This window comes from Cydia pomonella, chromosome 3, assembly GCF_033807575.1.
Source record: "Cydia pomonella isolate Wapato2018A chromosome 3, ilCydPomo1, whole genome shotgun sequence".
Lineage (NCBI taxonomy): Eukaryota > Metazoa > Arthropoda > Insecta > Lepidoptera > Tortricidae > Cydia > Cydia pomonella.
The window spans coordinates 5,787,466-5,811,192 of record NC_084705.1 but is presented as its reverse complement, the minus strand read 5'-3'; the positions used below and the strand labels follow the sequence as shown (position 1 = coordinate 5,811,192).

The 23,727-nt window shown below is 38.5% G+C and overlaps 1 protein-coding gene across 1 annotated transcript in view; it reads left to right on the top strand.

Annotated features, from left to right (window-relative positions):
• Positions 1 to 22,854, top strand: part of LOC133515893 (progestin and adipoQ receptor family member 4) — a 100,672-nt gene extending 77,818 nt beyond the window's left edge. The window contains exons 3-6 of the mRNA XM_061848519.1: positions 1,688 to 1,791; positions 4,122 to 4,259; positions 15,725 to 15,865; positions 17,656 to 22,854. Coding sequence (XP_061704503.1) covers positions 1,688 to 1,791; positions 4,122 to 4,259; positions 15,725 to 15,865; positions 17,656 to 17,721 — 449 coding nt within the window. The 3' untranslated portion in view covers positions 17,722 to 22,854. The remainder of the gene's footprint in view (positions 1 to 1,687; positions 1,792 to 4,121; positions 4,260 to 15,724; positions 15,866 to 17,655) is intronic.
• Positions 22,855 to 23,727: the final 873 nt, after the last annotated feature.

The window sequence follows — 23,727 nt, the reverse complement described above, 5'->3', positions numbered from 1 at the left end:
CTATTCGCATATGTACTCGTATCGTACAACGTTTTCGAAATATCTACTGTACCATAGTCCACTAACGGTGTATTGTTGTTGTGTACTAACTATCATAACTTGTCCATGCGCTTTTGAACCCAACTGTACATATGGCCCTTTAAAAGTTCGACATAGTTACGTAATGTGCTAATTATCGCACTAGTGCGGTAAAGTAGCACCATATGTACTGTACAAATATTGTCTATGTAAAAAGTTACCCTTATCTCACATCATAATTATATTATCAGTTAATACCTATTGCTGCCAATCGCCGTTGCATTAATTGGAATGCAGACGCCGCCAGGCAACCCAATTCAATTAGGAGCTATTGCATTTTCCGCGGTTAATTGCAGCAGAAAGTGGAATTCATCCGAGCCCGGTAAAATGTAGAATATACCTAACTATAATCATTAATCGAGAACGGAAAGGTATCAGTTTATAAAATAACTTTGTGATGATTTTAAGGCGATATTGTGCGCGCGAGCTGTAAGCGAGCGCGCAATAAGAAAGCAGATGTGGGTAATGCACACGCGTTTCATACGACGTTTTTAAACACACTTGCGAGGAAAAAACAAAACTTCTAAATTAGATTTTTTTTGTCAAAACAGTAAAAGTACAATTTCTAAAATGGTGGCTTACAGTTTTAACATCGAATAATTGTACCAAAGCGTGCTGGGTGGGCTCGTAGGCACTTATTCGCCAGTTCATTGAAGTAAGCTACCAACACGTTTTCCAAGAAAAACTGGGCGTTTTCGCTTATTTTCCATTAAATAAAAGTTTCATATGCCGCCAATTATTTTCACCCGATTTTGATGATAAAGGGCTATCGTTCTCGGTTCTTGCCTCTATTAGTATTACTGGCAGCGTCAATTTTATGAGTTCGTTATTTTCAATGCTTAAAAATGACATTTTCGTCAATATATCAACATTATCAACTAAAAACATGGAAAACTATTCCAATTTTATGACAAATACGGAAAATGGCTGGCGCGTTATTTTTTTTTTACGCGCGATTCCAATGCGCGCGCAAGGCAAAGACGCGAACGAAATCGACAAACAGCCATTTATTTTTTATTTTTAATGCTAGTATTTTCGTATTTCTATTCGACGGATGGAGATCAAATCGATAAAATGTTATGTTTATTCATTAATGTAATTTAAGAGATAAATTTAATCTATAAATTATGTTTGGTGTGATAAAACCTCTTTGAACTAACATTTGAAACCTAATATTTGATTTAAAAAAATGTATTACTCGACCAAATTAAGAAGGCTCCGTTTCCATGCATATTATTAGCAATCAGTTACCTTCTTAACCCTTTTCCAGGCCGCACCAGTCTACAAGGTTTTCCCAAAAAATCCAAATATATTCCAATTAATCAATCAATAAAGCAATCAAGTAACATTACCTGAAAGTGTAATCTAATTTGAACCTTAAATCGGAATGCTAAAGTTGAAATTCTAATGGCGCGTATGTGGTCGATAAATCGTACTATGCCTGGAAAAGGGTTAACTCAGTCGGATAATATAATGAAAAACCACGAGTGTTATAATATACTGAAAAAGCACGCGTGTTTAACATCTAGGATTATGAGCCAAAAATCGGTGGACTAAAAACGTCGTTTTGAGCGAGGGTGTTGAATTTTTTTTTATCTTATTGTTGCAGGTGCAATACCCATGGTGACGGCGACTGTGCACTGCGCGCCCGCGCCGCTGCGGTACACGGTGCTTGCAGTCTACAGCCTCGGCAGTTTGCTAGGCTTGTATAAGGTGATACACAACCCTCATATATTATACGTATATACCAGGGCGCAACAATGCCCCCTATGGTGTCGGCGACGGTGTACTGCGCGCCCGCGCCACTGCGGTACACGGTGCTGGCAGTCTACAGCCTCGGCAGTCTGCTAGGCTTGTATAAGGTGATACACAACCCTCATGTATTATACGGTATTATACGTATATACCAGGGCGCAACAATGCCCCCTATGGTGTACTGCGCGCCCGCGCCACTGCGGTACACGGTGCTGGCAGTCTGCTAGGCTTGTATCAGGTGACACACATTACTCTCATATAACATGCACCTAGCACCCTATAACGACCCTCTTAGTGATAGCACGATACTTACTCAGTGCTGGCAGTCTCCCATAAGGGGACAAACCGGATGGATAAATCTGTTTCCTAATTTTTTAGGGTTCCGTATAGGGTTTGCAATATCCGTCAATTTTTCGGGTCCGGATATTTCGGATATTAAAATTTGAAGGATCCGGATATCCGGATAATTCGGATAGTACGAATCCGTATAAACAAATTACGTTCTAGATGGATTCGGCCAAAACCGGACTATTTTTCGGATAATACGGATCCAATGACCCGTTGAATCCGGATCCTATATTTGACGGTTATCCGGATATTTCTGATATCCGGATCTCAAACCCTAGTTCCGTACCTCAAAAGGGAAGAACGGAACCCTAATAGGATCACTTTGTTGCCCGTCCAGCCGTCCGTCTGTCAAGACCCTTGATCTCCGGAATGCGTCTAGGTATCGAGTTGAAATTTAACCTTTTTCCAGGCCGCACCAATCTACAAGGTTTTCCCAAAAAATCCAAATATGTTCCAAAATTAATCCAGCTTTGATGATTCATTTGAAGATAAGTAACATTTCCTAAAAGTGTAATCTAATTTGAACCTCGGAATCGGAATGCTAAAGTTGAAATTCTAATGACTCATATGTGGTCGATAAATCGTAGTATATGCCTGTGTCTCAGTCTCAGTCTCAGTGTCCTCTCAGGTCCCTTGAAACCGTGAAAAAATCAAACTTCTACGTTAACGTAAAAAAAGATACCGGAAAATCTCTATATTTAAAATAAATAAATAATAATAATAATAATAAATGTACGGAACCCTCGGTGGGCGAGTCTGACTCGCACATGTCCGGTTTTTGTTTTATTCACGTACTCGTAAATCATAACCGTAAAAGTCAGATTGCATCACCGTACTTTCCTTTAAACAATAGTTTTGGCTCTTGATAATTCTTAAGTGCTCAGTAACTGTGCCAAAAACTCCATGTGCTAGTGAAACGCCACGGAGGATGCCAAATGATGCCCATCATAACTCACTGGCCCGCCTCCCTTATGACATTTTGAGCGGCGTTGCCAGCATGCTGCCATCACGTTGCCAGTTGGCATGCAAGGCAACCTGAATGGAGAACGGATAGTGCTGAATTATGTAGATAAGAAGGTTTATCTGAAATAGAATATACCTAACATAGGTAAGGTACGCACTTAAAAGTGACGTCCAATAATTGTATCACCTATCTCCCATGACCCACAATCATTTTACAATTCAGCAGTTACTAGGAATATTCTTGAAATAATGCCACAACTGTTCTGTGCCGGCTTAATAAAAGAGTTTTTGATGGACGGACGACAGGCGGGTCTCACACTTGGTGCCCGCTGCAGGGATTTCACACTGCGATCAAAGTGACGGCGTGCCTGCTGCGCTCCAATAAAAAACTAACTAGTTTTATTCACATAAAGAAGATTGAAGGTTTTCAGCGTAGGTATATGAGTGATGTAAGTGTTTAGTGCGCAAAATGTTGATAACAAATTTTCCTTTGTTCCCTAAATTCGCACTAATGAGATGGCATTTTGAGACATTTAGATGAACAAAATGCACGATTTGTCTAGTGTATTGTGAGTGTGTGGTAAAGTAGTCGTCGAGATTAAACTTCCATCTTAGTCAGAACTCAGAAACTCGCGCTCCTAAAAAATTACGTTAGTTTCCCACTAAATATATACCCACCTCAGATGGTTGCCATATTAAAATCCTGCTATAATTCATGAGATGGAGATTGTGAAAATTGTTTACAATATCAGTCTGAATGCGTAGCGAGGATACCTCTTCTTAAAAATTCTCCTTAGTTCACGAACTGTTGGTATCTTTATTTATACCTATATATGTATAAACTTTATACCTATTATAAATTACTGCGAGATACACTATCAGTTGTACCGGTTCTTCAGCTCAACCCTACATTAAAAATTACAAAAATTAGCAACTTACAAAAGAGGATCGTTTTTACATTTGTACTTTGTACACAGGCGATGCGCGCGTGGTCTCCGTGGGAACGGAGGCTGTGCTTCGCGGCGCCGTTCTGCATGCGCGTGCTGCTGGCCGGCGCGCGCGCAGCCCGGCTCGGCGGCGGCTGCCCGCACGCTATCTTGCACGTGTTCCTGCAGGTAACCAATCGAAAAAAACGCTGGCCTCGTTTAGCCGTACACGTCAGGCATTTGAGTCTGCCTAATCTACACATGTAGGTATAAGATCTCTACCCTCGGCGAGCTGATGTCTCAACGAGGTTAAATCAACTGTGAAAAAACAGTGCCAACGAAATTATTTAAGATCCAAGAGTATCATCAACTTTTATCTTTAATCAGAATAAGTGGAGATAATATATTTATAGCTGGGACTGATCAAAATTTAATTTAACTTTTGGTGAAGTTGATGGTAACTCGTTGTGTGGGACAATAGAATTTTGTTATGCATAGGATAAATTTGGAGCCGTGGGAAAACTGGTTTCAGCTTTGTCTGGCGATGCTAATTTTGCTTTATGCACCATGAATATATGACCTACGGATTTATCTGAAAATTACCTTCATTAAGTATCATCAAAGATACATTGAGTAAGATGCGTAAAATCTAAGACAATTTCGTGCTTCGAATTTGACAGGTAAACGAGATGGCGCTGTACAGCTCCATACATTTTGGGGTAACTCTGATTGTCAAACGTTGACGTTTGACAATTCAGTTACCGAAAAACATATGGCGCAGTACAGCGCCGTCAGTTTTGGAATGTCATTATAAGGAGCAGGTTTTTTTCTAGACTTTGCCTCTTTATTACAATCAATTCTCTTTGGTATCATTTCTTTAATTCCGCTAAGTCGGTCTTCGCATTGGAATCGGATCTGCACGCCGTTCCGGTCGCTTCGATCGCTTTATTCGTACACACCGGAGCAGCGTGCGGACTCCGTCAGTGTATAATCGCGTAAATCTTATCAGTACATCACTATTAATCCCTTGCCGTGAGTCAAGGAGGCAATAACCGGTGAAATGTGGCTGAGCCAGCACCGAGCCTCCGACCCACCTAGTTGGCGGCGCGCCAACTGGGCTGCTCCGCCAATAAACTAACCTACGAACTTGCACTGACCTTCGCTTAGGTTTAGCACACGCTAGGCTGGGCTCCCGTAGCACTGAATCTTACATCATAGAGTATACCTAAAAGAACATTGAGGAATTTGAGGACATAGTGCGTGTCACAAACATGCGTTTCGTTACAACATTGCAACTTGGCTAGCATTTTTGTATTCGTTAACATTTTTCGACAGTCATCGTTGGTTCCTGTCATTCCCATACATTTTTTATCAATTCGTTGGCGTTATCTATTTACGAATTGTATCTTGGCTAGGCTCTTTTTATGTAAAGCAGCCAACTCACTTCGGGGTTTGGTATTGCGTTGCATCGCTATTACTTCAATTGAACATGTACATATTAAGAAAGGAGATGTGAATAATTCAAACCAATAACAAATCACAAGGTAATATACTTAGCCATTTATCCCATTCATTTTGCTATTATAATATGTAGTTATGCTATTAAATTGATAGGTATGTACGAGTAAGTAGAGAAAATCCTAAAACGGCACAATGTATATAGTAACTTTATTGTGTAGAAATATTCACGATTGAATCATTATATATTGTATAATAGGCTATAGTTCCTTGCTAAAAAACAATATTCATATCTAACCATTTCTCTCTCTCTCTCTCTCTCTCTCTCATTCGTGCGAAGGGAGTCTGGTTCTGGCTGAAAAGCAGCGCTGAAGTGTCACTCATGGTGGCGGGCACGTGCAGCAAGTATTATTAAGAATGATAAATTTAAATTAGTTTACTTTTATAAAGTATTATAAAGCATTTCCATTTTCATTTATTTAAGCAAAAAAAAGGGGGGAAGGATCGGCTCCCCAGGTCCAATCTATGCTTTATTTCTTTCTGCCTTTAGCAACTAGAGCAAGTTATACATATATCATTTTCATATTATTTATAATTTATTTGACGCAAACGCTAAATGTATAAAGTTACTGTATTATTAGGTATGCTTTGGGCTCTCAACAGTGGCGGAATTACCGAACAGCAGAAAAAGCATATGCTAAGGGCCCCGCGCCCAGGGGAGCCCCGCACTCCGACCCTGACCATGCGATTTCGGCACGCGGAACCAGCGAAGTTCAAGTAGAACTCGCACTCCGCGGATCCTGTACTATCACATTTTATTTACAATGTATTTGTTTCGTAAGTCAGTAACAACATTGATCAATTATTATTATTTGTTATTATCATATATTTTTCTTTATGACGATACCAAATTAAAAGAATTTTTAGGCTTACGGAAAGACCAAGAGCAGAGTTTAGCATAAAAGCGAAGGTGCAGTGTCTCAAAACTTTTGTGGCCCCTATGCAGGGCTTTGCATTCGCGTAGGCCGGGTGTAAAGCCCTACATAGGGCTCGATACCCAAAGCATCCCAGCAAGGCGCACTTTCGAGCAAGAACTAAGGCCGAGCATCAGGCAAGCCGAGATCACATTGGTTCAATTCCAAACTCTGTTCTCCTGCAATTCAGCCTTTGCATGGTGGCGCGCCGCCATAGAACGCTCCGGGCCTCCGCCCTTATACGGAGCTCGGCCTACGGCCTCGTTCACACTCTGGCATTGGTTTCATTTTAGGCTCTGCTTTCCTGCAGCTTGGCCTTCAGCTTCGCACGGGAATGCTACGAAATCGTTTGGTCCGGATATTCAGCTCGTGGGGCTCAGCCTTCGGCCTTGTTTTTTGGCTCACTTAGCCGTTAGTTCCCACTTCTTATTGTAAATCCGACTCACGTTTCACCTATTTTTACAAGCTTTTATTAAACTTCATACCTAACATTGATGTTGTTAAACAGTATCCCTACATGCTTTTATTTAACTTGCAATACTCGTAAGTTGTTCAAAATCTGCAAACTATTTTTTTGACCATTTGTCAAAATTTGTTGTTAAAAATTCACTTACTAGGGAAAAATCGGTGACAATACAATGTTGATGAAAACCGAAGGTTAGTAGGAAACCTATATAGAAGAAAGAAACTGTGATAAAATAACAACAACTAACAACTTCATTAAGATTAGGCACTTTTATAATGGCTAAATAAAATAAATAAAAAAAATCTTTCGGAGCGATTATTTCCGAAAGTAAAACTAATAAAAAAGGTTTTTGGAGACCGTTATTTGTTTTGAAAGACCTTATCCAACCATATGCCACACTATAGGGTCAAAGCAAAAAAAATACAAAGAAAAAATATTTTGTATGGGAGGTACCCTAATTTTTGTATAGTTTTTATTATACCGTTCTGTCGCAATGCATTATTTATGTATCCATGTCAAATTACGGCTAGCAAACCCTCGGACAGACGGACATGGTGAAACTATAAGAGTTTTCAGGTGACTACGAAACCCTAAAAAATACACTGCATAACATGTTAAAAACTAATTGAGAACGAGTCGAAAAATATTAAGACATCGTAAAAATGTTGTGATGGTACTGAATCCTCGGGGTGCGAGTCCGACTCGCACTTAATCATTTTTTTTTTCGAACCAGGGGGCCCCGCAAGCTAATGTGCTAAGGGCCCCGCGCCTTCTTAATCCGCCCCTGGCTCTCAACCTATTAGCTTCTTTTTATCGACCCGTATCCGTATACCACGAGTCGGAAAAGAGTGCACAGTAAACAAAGCCATTTAGACACAATTCTTTTCAGACGAACGCCCTGCCGCGGTCACGTATATAGTACCCAGCTCCAGAAATCTTTGGAATTGTCATTACTTTTGTTAGCCAAACCGAGCTATAAAATATGAGCTATTAAATATTTTCTAAGAAAATAAAACTTTACTCTGTGGCTGTGGTTCAGCTGCAATTTATTGCAGTTTACGACCCGAGACATAAATAAGAAAAATGATTGATTCAATACACACGTGACCCTTAAACAAATCACACTACTTAGAGTCAATCTAAGTTAACTTTGCAGCGACTTGAACGGAGCAAAGTTAGGGAGTATCATTATAAAGAAATTTGACATGGATGATGACATTGGCACACTTTGTCTTTGCAAATGACATGCCGAGTTAGCTTGGTACTCTACTTAAAAAGGTGCATTACTATATCGCGTTTTTTTACCGGGGCACTGAGGGGCATTTATTTATTTATTTAAGCTTTCAGCAGTCTACCATTGGGCCAAACAATAAGATTCGAGAACATGAAAAGATAAGTTGATATTAAGTACCTATCTACATTATTTTTGTCACTTTGGTTGGTAAAATTTCAATCAAATCAAATAATATAATTCCTTGAAATCTAACTTGGATACATACGCGTATACCTATCTCTTAAAGATAGGTAAAGTTAAATTACAATATTTAAATAAATTATTTAACTTATTTAACCTGCTCAAGTCTTACTTGATTTAGAGATATCCAAATATCAATTATGAACCAATTCGCAAAGTTCAACGGGCTGTAATTTTACAAGCTCATGTTAGTTAAGTAACAAACTATTAAATGTAGTAAATATTACCATATAGCGCCGATTTGCTCTAATTACGTGTATTTTTCCATAAAATCTTGGATCATAAAACCAAACAGAATGGATAGTCCACATCCACACACTCGCTATCGGCTCTAGCCACGTGATTATTGCAGTAACTAGGCACATTACTCACTATACACAAGCAAGTAATTAATCTCAGCCGGCTCGTTAGCCACTTCGCATCGATGAGTTCCATCGCTCGGTCGGGCTTCGTGGCTCGAGACATTAGCTCGGCGACGTCGCCATTTGTTAGGTTTCACTTCAATTAGGAAAGGCTATCGGGAAAATACGTACACCATACAAGACTAAGATAATTGTTGTTTGTTAGGGTCGTACCTACTTCAAATAATGATCGTTGTTTACCTATAATATTTTTGGGGCTTCGATATCGTACCTAGTTGCGTTTAGCAGCAATTGTATGAACTCGTACTAAACACTAATCAATATGTAAATAGGTCCTAAGGCAAGTGTACATGCTCGTAAGGGCCTTATCAGATAAATCTTCAAAATGGAGTTAATTACTTATTACTCGTAACAAACTTAATAAGTACATTTAGTATTCGCCTCATTTAACAATAATACCGGTGTCTTTGAGAAATTTATTTGATTTACGCTCAGGAATGCAACCTTGAAATTAACGGAGTTAAAAAAACACGGTATATTTTTATTACTGTATATATCATCGTCTATTAGCCACAACACAAGCCTTATCGAGCATACTGTGTATAATCTTTATTTTATTTTGTAGGGTAGTGGTTCTCCTCAAACCGAGCTTGGGCTGGCGCCAGCGTCAATCCCTCGCGCATAATAAATTACTCGCACCCCGTTCCAGACTTGCCAGACGTACTGTGCTCGCCATATAGGTACACCCGTTGCTTACCGAGCGTATAGTCGAATGCTCACATATGTAAGTTAATGTGGCCTCGAGGTCCATAACAACTATGTGCAATCGGAGGCTGCATTATAAATACTTTCGACTCAACAGCCAACGCTTTCTAAGTTATTGGAACAACAACGCTTCCTACGTCCATGATCGGGACAAACAAGGCATAGTTATAGTCCGGGCCAATAGACAATAGAACAGAATTTAAAAAAAAAGATTTGTTATAACTGGCAAAGGCCAACTCTAGCCCAAGCGTAGGCTACTTTATTTTTGGAAAATAAAAATTACTACTCTTTCCTAAAACGCCCCTTAAATAACAGGCGTAGGTAATCCCACGCGAACAGAGGCGACGAGAAAACAGCTAACAGGTAGGTCAGGTAGGTACCTACATCTGCATATACATCTGCGCTAGCCAACTTCATACTGGTGTAGAACTTCGGTGCGGACTCTACTTGTGTAGGAACTTTCTGTAATACCTCCATCTCGCACGTCAGAACCAAATGCGCCCGTCGACCCACAAGTTCCAATCTGCCAGACCACTCCGGAAAATACGGACCAACCCTTTACACTGAATAAATGTTCTGTAACGAGGGTAATGTTCGGTACCTACAATGGGATGGAAAATTTACAAACGGCTAAAATTAAAAAGAACGTCTAAGCATAATATCATGCGTCAAAATACATAGTATTATCTATACCGACTTATAGTTATAATATTAATTTTTATTAATTATTAGAATTTATATATAGAGTGCTTTACACAAGTCTAAAAGATACAGATCAAAAACTGGCGATATTCCGATGTAAATGATGAATCTTATCTATCTACTTATATACCGCCGCCAGTACTTTCTTTTAGATAAGACTAACTTGGGCGTAATGTAATTCTTATAAACCACTAAGATCCTCTTATCCGATTGCCTATCCTCGGTTAAATTAAAGTAGGCGCCTACTTAAGGTATCAACTTAAAATAGATTCCGATCTATAAGTACGAATTTGAAATCGATTTTTACGTTACCCTCTGTACGTGTCCCTTGGTTCTATTTTGTAATTGTTGGTGGAGCATGTCATTTGGCATGAAACAAAACTGCGACAAGCTGTATGTGGAATTTGGTCACTGTGATACAAAGCCTAGATCAACGACATACTTTCTATAGGGGTGGGACTATACTTATTTAAAGGTATAAGGAACTCTTACTACTAATCGAAACGGTCCGTTTACCTACCTACGCCGCGCTACCCCACTCACAGTGAACACAGTAAAACTTTACCGTCCCATCATTACCTTCCGAATGACGTCGTTACTTTTATGCTTTTTAAATCTATGCTTTTGCCTACGTATAGACCGCGGGCCAGGAGCCTATATCCCTGTTTATACTTTGTCAGATGATAGTTTAGATGCTATCATGAATCAAAAAAACCGTCAGCCGGTTGTATCGCGGTGTAAAGACCGTCAGTTGATGATGACATGAACATGTAAAAAATACGCGCCTTACCACTTTATTTATGTCCACAAAGTATGCGTAATGTGTTAATTGCGTAACCGTTTATTTGGAATGCCTGATGGAATGCTACATGCAAAGTTTCATATTTATTTATTACTATCATAAAAAGTAAAGTGCTTATTTTTTACATGTTCATGCGACCAGCTGATATTCTTACTACCGCGATACAATACAACCGGCTGACGATTTTTATAACTAACAATAGCATCTGAACTATCATCTGACAAAGTATCAAGAGAGTATCAAACCAAATTTTTTTTACGAGTCTCGGTGGCTGCCTTTCGTCAATCCACCAACGGAGCGACAGCTGACGTCCACGAGGGTTCATCATATATAGCCGTTAACCACTATACAAGTTTTCGCCCGGGAGGCGTTTGGTCATGGAAATCTGTTCCTGGCTCGCGGTCTACTACCTTTTACTGAACAAACATTTTTGTGAATATTATCTTTTTTTTTGCCACTGCACCCACCTTCACACATTTCAGATTTGCCCTATGGTTGACTGGTAAGATACCCGCAATAGGATATTCGACTGTATTTAAGATAAATTATTTCACACCATGCATGAAATAAAGCACCAGATAATTCAGGTAATATCCTTTTTAGGGTTCGATAGGAACCCGTAGTTTCGCCATGTACCAGGACACTACCTAATAGCCCCCGTTCAAGACAGCCTATTGTGACAAGCGGGTAACTACGGAACTCTATAACCTATACTGAGCCATGACCCGACATGCTCTTGGGCGGTTTTTATTACCTGAAAACGGGAAGGGTTTAATAATTTATTTCACAAACAAACTTGTACAAAAGGATTCTTAAAAGTAAACCAGAATGTCTGTTTCCTTAGTAGGCGAACCTGTGGTTCTGATTTAAGTAAGTATGTATGATTCAAGTGGACGAGTAAATACCTCTTATATAATATGTATCTATGTGTGAGGATATCTTTGTATCGTGCGTTCCAACGTGGTTCCACCGTTCCATCAAAACTACCGACAACCGACTCGTTTTTAATTATGACGTTGTGTGACATGGGCCTCTAACCAAAATATTTAAAATTTTAAACGTTTTGCTTGTTACTGCACATTTTTAAATATTTATAATATTGCCAAAAACTGTCATTCTGTCCTTACGTGAAAAACTAAAGTCAACACATTTAATTATACGACCTGAGTCATGCGTAGTCATACATTGGTCATCGATATATCCCAATGTCAATAGCATCATCCGTCACTTCCTAATTCAACGTACATCTTGTGCGTACCAAGAAGCCGAATGCGTCACAGACGTCACGGTACCGCGAATGCATTAAGGATGCAAGTGCATTGAAAATAATACACACAAAAAGATTCATGCCGGTTGTTTTAAAGTAGGTTTATAAAAAAGTTTACCCTCCTCAGTACCCTATAAACTATACCTATATGCACCGCTTTTGAGGCTAGCCGTACGGTTATTTGCCAAAGGTAGAGCGTAGATATATAGAGCTAAAAAAGGCTAATTAGCTCAACGCGCAATACACCTAATTTTAATTTTTCCGATATATACATTGTCTAGTGATTATTTATTTGGGCAGGTAATCTAACAATTGAAATTTAACTTTGGAACGCCTAACTCGTTCATATAGCAAATTTTGTTCAAGGTAGCGAACCTATACAATTAATCAGTAGTCTCTTTTTTCACTGGTTTATCTATGCGGGAGTCAAAGAATAAGACCGGCTGTAAGTTTGACAGCTAGGTACTAGACATCTAAAACGACTAATAGAATCTGCAGATGATTGACACCTTAGAAAATAGTAAAGCAATTTCGAAGAGATGTTATTGACATTATGATTGACGAGGTTACACCAAGAAGTTATAGATTTCTAAGAGTACAGTCAATACAACAACAATACAACGACAATTTGTGACCCATTTCGTACTTTAGTCACAATGACAAACAACATGAAAGTTGCTAGAGACCTCATACTATTGTCACTGTGACAAGGTACGAAATTGGTCACAAAATAATTCTTTTGATTGTACAGTTCTAATATCAAGAAACTGTTTTTCTTTGTATTTTTTCTGTTTGTCACACACTTCTATTCATATGTAAAAGCCTCATCTGCTGCAAAGGCCTAGGTGAAGCCTAGTAGAGGTTACTAGGCCTTACCTGGACTAGCCACTGGGTATAGTGGGTATAAGTATTTTAACATCCAGAAGAAATAATTTCATACCTATTCACAAAAAAAACAGTATACTTATAAGCGGGCGTGTACCAATTGAATGAGAACATTTTTAACTAAGCCTACCTTATACGACCTTCAAACCTTCAAGAAATGAGCGTACTCCCATCTTAAATGCCGGCAACGCACTTACAACCCCTCTGGTGTTGCAGGTGTCCATGGGCGGCGGTAATCGCTTACCATCAGGTGATCCGTCTGCTCGTTTGCCTTCTCTACCATAAAAAAAAAAAAAAATTTTTTAAACTAAATAGGTAACGTCAGTTTTACTCCATATATTTCATGTAGACATCACAGTAAAAGCTGTCTAATCATAATTATTCTTAGGATATTAATAGACTATAAGTAGCTGATAAAAATGATAGTTATAATGAAGTACTAATATTTATAAAGGATTTTGTGTATCAAATTAATAACATGCTCCAGTACTTATTTACAGAATATTTTAACGCGACTTCAATAGGTACTATAAAATAACCCCTTTATAGACCATCCATATCATAGGGTCAAGTGCATTTAGACGTTAGCGGTTACGACCTCGTGCTTATCGCCGCAGATAAAACGCTCTTCGTTCCGATATTGTATTTATTTTTGTCTACTGAGGGTCAGTGAAGCACATGTGACACCATGATGACCCCATATGATTGATTGCTTAGGTACCTATACCTACTATACGTATCCTATGTTTGTCACCATTGTGGTATAAAACATAAACATAAAATAATTCTACGGATTACACTCACGTATTTTTAGTCACTCGTGCGACATGTTTCGGAGAGCTTAGGTCTCCTTTCTCAAGCAGTAACAGTGCGAACAGCGTTCACGACGGCCGTGAATCGCGTACTGCTCCGCGCCGCGTCGCACGCTGCACGCGCGCGGAGAGAACCGGTTGGGGGAGATATTGCGCTGTTGTAGGTACGAGTAGTAGGCGGGCATAGTGGTGTGGTGTTTGGGTTTGGGTCACCTAACACTTGTAGCGACAAACAGCACAAACTCACTATGTCCACTATACTGTCACCACACTCACTGACTTTCTGCTTAAGGATCACAGGCTTCCATGCTGGCGGCACAGCCCGGCCGCTTTCTCGATTGAATTTACGGCGCCGCCCAATCTCGATCGCTTCACGTATTTTAGGTGGTACGTAACATTTTTCTCGTACCAGTAATCTCGCCTTGTCTTTACTGGTAAAGAAAAATGTTGTGCTGTTTGTCGCTACAAGTGTTAGGTGACCCAAACACAAACACCACACCCGCCCACTACGACAGCGCAAGATCTACCCCAACTGGTTCCCTCAGCGCGCGCGCAGCGTGCGACGCGGCGCGGAGCAGTACGCGATTCACGGCCGTCGTGAACCCTGTTCGCACTGTTAGTGCTTGAGAAAGCAGACCTAAGCTCTCCGAAACATGTCGCGTGTGTAACTAAAAATACGTGAGTGTAATCCGTAGAATTATTTTAATGTTAGTATGTCTCACGACAGTTTAAGTTCGATAAACATAAAGTAATTATTATCTACTCAGGGTACGTGAATAAGAAAAAAAACCGGTCAAGTGCGAGTTGGACTCTCGCACGAAGGATTGCGACATAAAAAAAACGGCAAAAAATCACGTCTGTTGTATGGCAGCCCTACTTAAATATTTATTTTATTATGTTTTTAGTATTTTTTGTTATAGCGGCAACAGAAATACATCATCTGTGAAAAATTCTACTAACAAGCTATTATATCACGGCTTATGAGATACAGCCTGGTGACAGACAGAGAGACAGACAGACGGACAGTGGAGTAATAGCACTTAGTAATAGCAGGGTCCCGTTATTTTATTTATTTATTTTATTTTATTTCAATAAAATACAGTGGATACCGACTTAATATTAAATACAACGTCCCACAAAACTGTTTGTACAGTTTGACTGTGGGATCCGTGGGGCTATACTAGGTTAGGTACATAATAATCATAAAGTCTAATTATTTGTAGAGGCAAAAATTGGATAAGTATGAGTTAAATGCTATCAAGATAATGTTGGAACAAAGCTCTTTTAAATTTATTTTTATTTTTCTCCTGTCTGATAGTTGCAGGTAAGGTGTTGAGTAAGTATGGTAAGCGCTTCTCGATGAGCCTGTCTCCATAGTAATTGCTTACTCTGAGAACAGCATACTTACCTGCAGCTATAGACCTGGTGCCATGATTATGGCTCATTTGATATAAGTTACTCTCTTGATTGCCGTGTTGTCTAACTAAAAATAAATATTTGTGTCTTAGGGTTGCCGGAAGAATTTTACATATTTTAAATAACTTGTAATAATCATTTTTATATTTGTTTTTAGTTTTATTGTTAACTTTAAACGAAACTTTAGAGGCTAGTAGGACATAAAATGATCAATTATAACAATGTTTGCTTTTCTTTAGAAGTCTATAAAAGTTTCCCCTCCCGGTTGCAGGATGCAGTGTCCCTCGGCGGCGGCGTGATCGGCGCCATGCACATCCCCGAGAAGTGGTTCCCGGGCGCTGTGGACCGCTGCCTCAACTCGCACAACATCATGCACGTGCTGGTCGTACTGGCCGTGTACTCCATGCACCAGGTGAGACGCCGGCAGTGGTGTCATGCACATCCCCGAGAAGTGGATCCAGTATAAGTCACTTTCCGTCAGTTAGTAAGAAGCGAGCGGTAAATTGCCATGTCATGTGCCAGCCCGGTTGCCCATGCCCATGCCCAGCCGAGTAAATATAAGATAATTGCAAATATCTTTTTAGGCACGAAATCGCACGCAAATGAAAGAACAACTGCTGTCACACACACCTACATTTTAATATGTAAATAAGTAATCCCATATCGAAATAGTGCGTCAGTAATCTCTACCCACGAGCTCGAGATAATAATTATAATGCTCACGATCACGCATTTGTATTGATAATTAAAGTCACGAACTTGGTCTTCGTTTTCCTTACAAATTCCAGTCAATATGTGAACAAGCATGTTAAATTAGTGTGATGTGCGATTTACAGTTAGCAGTTATAGTATAATCATTTCCGAGAAACTCCTAGGTTGGGAAGGTTAGAAGTAGGACATAGAGTAGTCATCCTTGTTGCAATGTAGGTAAAGTATTACCTATCTATATTGTCCATGTTTTGTCAAATTCGATCTCAAAAAGTTTACGCTTATTGTTACATTACAACACACACAATATAATCAATTACATTTTAGAGTTTTTAACTATTTTTAAGTGAAGTGAAGTAAAGAAATATTTACGTCATTTTTCTGGCCAATATTTTTCTTTAAATTTTGAGGAAAATAACTATGACATAAAAACACCTTCGAAGTAGAATTTGAATGATACATAATGCACCGGTTTTAAGTAAATAGTTTAGAGGAAATAATTAATTATATTTTTTTTTTTTTGCTTTGTTAAAATAACCACGAGTTATGAAAGAAATTTGAAATAGAAGTTGAATGGTATGAAAGTCGTGGAAATGAGAACTTGAAGTAATTTAGGCCACGAATATAATGCCTATGGTAGGAAAATTACGCCTTTATTTTTATATAGGCGTCATTTTTCTACAGATTTAATCTAATAAAATATTTGTTCATATATAAATGCATTAAGGATGCGCCTAAATCCCCAGTTTATACTTATTGGAACCATACAAATATTTTATTGCTGTTTGTCATTTTCCTGGGTAATAAAACCAGGATAAAGACGCCAGGATGGTGACGGCAATGAATGTTTTTTAAACGAATCTATACACGAAGATAAAGATAATACGAGCTATTAAATCGTAAAAAATGAATCTGCAATACAGTCGTTGTACCTAGGTGCTTAAATACAATCCAGGAAATGACGTTTTATCAGGAGGATACTATATTGCGTAAATTGCACACGTAATAACCTGCTTACAATTTTATAAATCTACTTCCACTTATTACTTCCACTTCCACTAAAAGTTATTCATAATGTATTGAAAGTAGCATTAGTTTCTTTGGCTAATTAAATACTAACCGGTATTTGGGAGAAAACGTTTTCAGACTATACGTGTGACAAAGACATAATTTCCAAGCAGCGTTTAAATAAAGTACTATTTGCACTAAATAAGACATAATTTTGTGTGAGATTTAATTATCTTTCCAATGATGTATTAAACTTTAATGTAAGAGATACATATTAGAAGTTATGCTACTTTGTGTTCGAGAAAACCGCGGTTGTGACATGTCTCACAGACTTACTGCACACAGTAACTTTTAATATATTTTTTCCAGCATATGGATAACCATATATTATAAAATTACAGTGTTAATAATACCACGTATGTGACACCTAAAAATTGCACTTTGAAAATACACCTAGATGTAACGAGGGTAAATCTTATGTGGTAGGTGACGACGCGCGACCTGGCGTGGATGTCGCGCGTGGACTGCCGCGCGCCGCTGCGCACGCTCTGACGGCCCGTCTGCGCGCCCGCCCCCGCCGCCCGACACCTCGCGTCTTCACTACTACTCGCCTTCTAGAGAACTCTGCTGCCGGCAACGCAACGGCTTGAAACGTTCTTACTCATGGTACACCGGTTACCGGTTGTGAGTTGTGTTAAATCCAATAAGCCGTCAAGTCTTAGACAAAAAGCCCAGCGTAGGTCCAACTCACAACATTAAGTTAATTAGGAAATGATGCGGAGTTGTGAGATTTATCTCCAGTTGATGATTATGGTCATCCATGTCTGGATACCTTAAATAAGTTTGACCTTATCTTTAACAGGACTCATTTAATACATGAAGAAACACGATGAAGCGTTCGACTCAAAAATAATAATGAAAAAAGCTTTATTTTGTCTTTGCCACGCGATCAATGCGATAATCAAGCGAGCAAGAAAGCCCAGAACGACATTTTACACACTAAATATGCTTTAATCTTAGCTCATTCCAGATGTACCTATATGTGTCATTTATATTTCTGGAAGGGATCACGCGGTATATTGTAGAGGTAGTTTCCAGGAACATTTCTGTGACGTATTGCATTGCATGGCTGTTTGAAATTGCTTAGGAGCTACCCAGTGCCGTAGCGAAGAGAAAAGGAAAATGCCCAATCTTAATAGAATTCTGTGAAGCTAAGTTACTTCCGCCCTCGCTGTGACTATACTTATGTCACAGTAAAATTGTAAGATTCGGCATTTTACAAACGGCGTCGTCATTTTACAATCTTGATAAGATAAATATACCTAAATTGATAAAACAGAAAATCATGGACACCCTCAGACAACCATCACGTTCACGTTGACACTATTGAGCGCACTAACAATTTGCCTTCGGCAATTTGCATAACGCTTGAAGTTTGTAAAATGACGGCGCCGTTTGCAAACGGCGGATTCTTACAATTTGCCTGCGACACATTATATCATGATCTGTGCTATGACAACGCTACGGCCAAGGGGCTGTCTCATTTGATAGTCTATACAAAGCCAATGTTTGCAGTCAGGAAGGCTAGTAGTAAGCCAGTCTTCGGTATTTGTGATATTTTGTATCTAGAAAGAATAATACTCGTATGACTTGAAGAATGACTTACTGAACTTCGCACCTTATTGACTACAAATACATCATAAGGTTGTTATCACAACAGCTACAATATTGAGGATAATTTGTTCAAGGAATATGGATACCGATGCCGTCATGATGTAAACGAGAATGTTGTTTTTCCACTTTGTACCTATAACAAATGTAATAAGAAAATCGGTAGAGTCGCTACAAAAATATCTGCGCTGCGAACGGTTTCAATTTAGACTAAGGAATAGATTGTACAGACCATTGACTTACAATTTGCGTTATATCTGAGCACATATACGTGTAGATATTTTTGCAGCTCTTTGTTCACACCTTTGACAGCCAAATTTGGAGGTGTGGCTAACTAAGTTGAAGTTTATTTTTATTCCTAGTTCTAAAAAATTTCATACAAAAAGTGACTATGTGATTTTTACTTTATAAATTGTCATAAGCTAAATACATTTTGCATTATTTTTTTCCACAGGATACGTAATTTTGAAACATATCTGAAATCCTATGTACAAAAATTATTTGCGCTCGTATTTTTAAAATTACTTACATGAAGATAATATAGTGCAAACTCGCTGATAGAGATCACCTGGTTGTATAGCTTTAGATAAGTATGTTCACTTGTACCATAGGTACCGTATCCCCCTGGGCTGGACATATTCGCCTACCACCATTCGCCTACCATTCGCCACCACATAGTTTGTTGTTAATGTCTGTTTAGTACGAAGACAATTATCGCAACTGACCAAACCGAGCTCGTCCTTGTCAAGGCAGGAGACGGTATGGACGGTGTCCCGCTTTAGTGCATTTTCCTCGCTCGATACTGTACAACTAACAAGATACTAGATCTCCTCCACTTCTCCTCTGGAGTTGCAGGCGTACATAGGCTACGGAGACTGCTTACCATCAGGCGGGCCGTATGCTTGTTTGCCACCGACGTAGTATAAAAAAAAGTACAAAACTTCGTGACGCCTTTGGAATTGGTAACGAAATTTGCATATGAATATCAAAGTTGTTCAAATCATTCCGAACACAAAACATTCGAATGAGAGCAATCTGTGACTTATAAAAATACATTTTGTAGAAGACAATATCACGGCCTACGAATTCGGATTTAGAATAGATGCAACGTTGGTAGTTAGTTGATTTCGATTGATTTGTCGAAGGTACCTTCCTGTACGTACCTGTGCCGAAGCCACTTTTAACAATAACTAGATCTTTAAAAATAAGTAGATAGCGTTTCCTCGTTAATAGCTAATTAGAAGTAAGTTTGAGACTTAATGACTTTTCTGTAACCTGTAGTCGTGGGTAAATGTGGCGGGTGTTGGCTCGTCCGCGAACGGAACCTCATCTAGGGTAGGAACGTTATTTAATAAGGGAATCGTCGACGCCGAAACTAAATGAGCACATGACTAAACTTCATAATATCGGCTGATATGAGGTCGGGTAGACAGTCGTCCTAAGTACGAAGTGAAAAGAATGACTTTTATATTGGTCTTATAACGCTTTAAAAAAAATTTAACCGACTTAGACTAAATAAGGTGCAACCCTAAATTGGCAGACCACCAACTTAACAAATAATGGAATCAATATATGAGATTCCACCTAATGCAGTAATTTATATTCTTACCCCCCGGGTTACACATACTTGATGATTTTCATCACACTTGCAAAAAGATGTACTATGTTTAAGCCAAAAAAGCGAGGCATGTATAGAGAGGGGACTATTTGGCATACAGACACTATTAAGCGTAAAATATGGTTAAAATAAAAATACAGCTAATGAACAACTAACATTTAACTTTATCCATAAATAAACTATATATACTATATAACCTACCTATATCCATAAATAAATTGTTCATAAGACATTATTCCCTAATGAGTAATATGAGCTATTTATTACCAACTGTCGGCACACATCACATGCGTGCGACAGCATTCTTTACTAGCAGCAAGTGTGATGAAATAAAAAATATCAATTGAACTAGGTTAGTTTTTGCTTTAAGAAGTTTTCAAATGCCGAACTATTGGACTAGAACAAGCCCGTACATCCTACATCAACTTTATACAATAAAGCATTAATATAATAAAGCGGGAGATACATTTGCTGGTATGTAATTAATCTAATGATATACATATTAGTATTTAAGAATTACTACAATGAATTCATACATTTTTATTCAATCTGTCCTTTCTAGAAAATAGCTTTAGAATACCATTTTCGAGGTGCCAGACGTACCAGTGATCTTACTATTCCTCCATATTCGAATGTTTTCTTCGTGAAAAAGGTATTACGAAAATGTATATTTGGCATTCCATGACAAGTCACTAAGGTTGTCTCGGGGACAGTCGGTCGGAGACTCCGTTGCTAGTAACTTTGGTTTCGCCTGCCGAGTAATCGCAATGTTGGCTAAGAATGTATATAAAACAAATACATTTTGGGCAATCCAACATATCCAGATTTAAAGCTGTGGTCAGTTAATTTTGAGCCTTTTTTCTGCGATTTTAACCTTGATTATATATATTCCAATGCGATTGACGAGCTTTCTGGGTCGGTGGCGATGGCGACACGCACATCGTGTTGTGTATGTAGCTATCTACCACAAGTTTATCATGATGAACAGCCATGCTCTCACACCGAAGGTTCACCGCACACATGGTTAATAAGCCAGGTAATAAGTCCAGTACATTGCGTATCCGAGAATAAATATTAAAAATGTTTGAGCTAATTAAATGGTAACAATCCAGAAAGCGTGTTTGAGCCAGGGCTATAGGCCAGGTTTTCCTCCGACCCAGATTGTAGTTTCGTTCCATCATTGACTGATTTCAACTTACACGGCAGATGGAACAGAACATTGTTATAATATATATAACCCACTTATAATTATAGCCTAATTATTTCAGTGACCAATGAGCGGTATATTTTTGTATTATCGGTGTTGTTTGCTTCGCAGCAGTATTGCAAGTGAGCATCGCGGGTGAACTAGATTACCTTCGCTAGTTTGATAGTTTTAATCCAATAAACTAGTCGTAACATACAGTAGTACGAGTAGATAGGTAGATTACAAGCAATAAATAATAGGCAAAAATTATTGTTGAGAAATTTGACAAAAGTAGCAGAGAAACATTAAATAATGAAGGTATTTTACACAGCAATCGTTGAAATTTTTTACCACGTCTTTTGATAGCAATTCTACTTTTGTCAAAGTTCCGTTGTTTTGATTATTAATTTAACATGAAGGTAGTAGTGTTACATAAATCGAAAAGTGTACTTGAGGTTTTTTACTAGATGTTAGAACGAACGCACCGCTGTCGTACCGTCGCCGGCATCTACAATTAATTATTGCTTATTTATAACATCGGTCATATTTTTGGAAAGCGATATTCCGACAACGTGTTTACAATAGAATAGCATTTATTTTTCTGTAAAATTAGGTACTTACCTACTCTGCTCACATGTTAAATAACTTATATAACTACCTACTTATTTTTGATCTTTGAAAAGTTATTGGACTAAACTTTGAATAGTACTTTTAGGGCTGTTATTTAAGTTGTTGATATTAGTACTCCTTGTGAAGTTTACAAGTTATCTCGCCTAAATATCAATTATTTACACGATTATTATATCATTAAATTAATCCACGTTTTTATAAGTAGATGACTTGTAGAAACCAATAAAATTGTTTTAGATTGAGGTAATTATAGCGTACGTTGGCGACAAGCCCACCCTAGTCGCCCTGGACTCCCTGGACCTGGATATGGTTTCCTTAGATGTTTGGAGAATGATATTTTGAATAGGTTATGTTAAATAGTGAATGTAGAGTGATATTCAAGAGCAATATAACAGTATTTAGTGTATTAAATATACCTCTCATTTTACATGTTCAGTTTATTTGGCATAATGGTTTGTATCTAACGTATAACGCGAATCCGTCTCGGATATTTTACCTAGTTGTAAAGATCTATGATCAAATTCTGACATTGTAGCCATTGACGAGAAGGTAAACCTATTATTAAATTTTATTTGACTCATGTTGTCTTTAATTTTTTTCTTCTTTGAGCACGTACGCAAGTAATTATCCATACACAATTCTTTATTGCAGATAACAAATGGTCCATATTACATAATATAATAATAATAATTCAGCCTATATATGTCCCACTGCTGGGCACAGGCTTCCTCTCACGAGCGAGGGGGCTAGCCATATTACGTATAAAATATTATTATTGTTTTAAAACCCGCTATTACTAGTAGCAAAGACAATTTGAAATAGAGGTGAATTTTAGCAAATTTAACACATATCAGTGAAATAATAAGGATCAAAGTCAAACGGCGTTCTAAAAGTTTTAATTATGTATCGAAAGATGGCAGTAAATTTACAGTGGTTACAAAGTTTTCTTTGATAATCCATCTCCATTTCAAATTCTCTTAGCTAGTATTTCGCCCCGAACTTAGAAATCGCGGTTCGCCAAAAACTATATTACTGCCGACTGCATTACGGCCGCTAATGTGAAATGTCAAAAATACGGGCAGCTACATTGTTTTTGATATTTGAGGCAGTAATGCAGGCGGCAGTAATGTCGCGCTCCTAAAATGCCCAGTTCCCTGCGTACCCACCACAGTTGACCAGACAACTGTCCGCCTACCCTACCTATATACGTGTACACTAGGGACACGCATATTTTCTTGCAAACGAGTTGACCAGTATGACTCCTCACAAATAGCTTTTGGGCCCTCTAGGCTGTTCTAGCTCCATAACATAACCCCTTGATCGAGCGGGTTATTCCCACTATAGTTACCACCAAGTAGTTACCAGTGGTAAAAGGTGGGAAAAATATTCCCAGTAGTTACCTCTGGTAACAACTTGGTGGTAACTAGTGGGAATAACCCGATCGAGCCTGCTC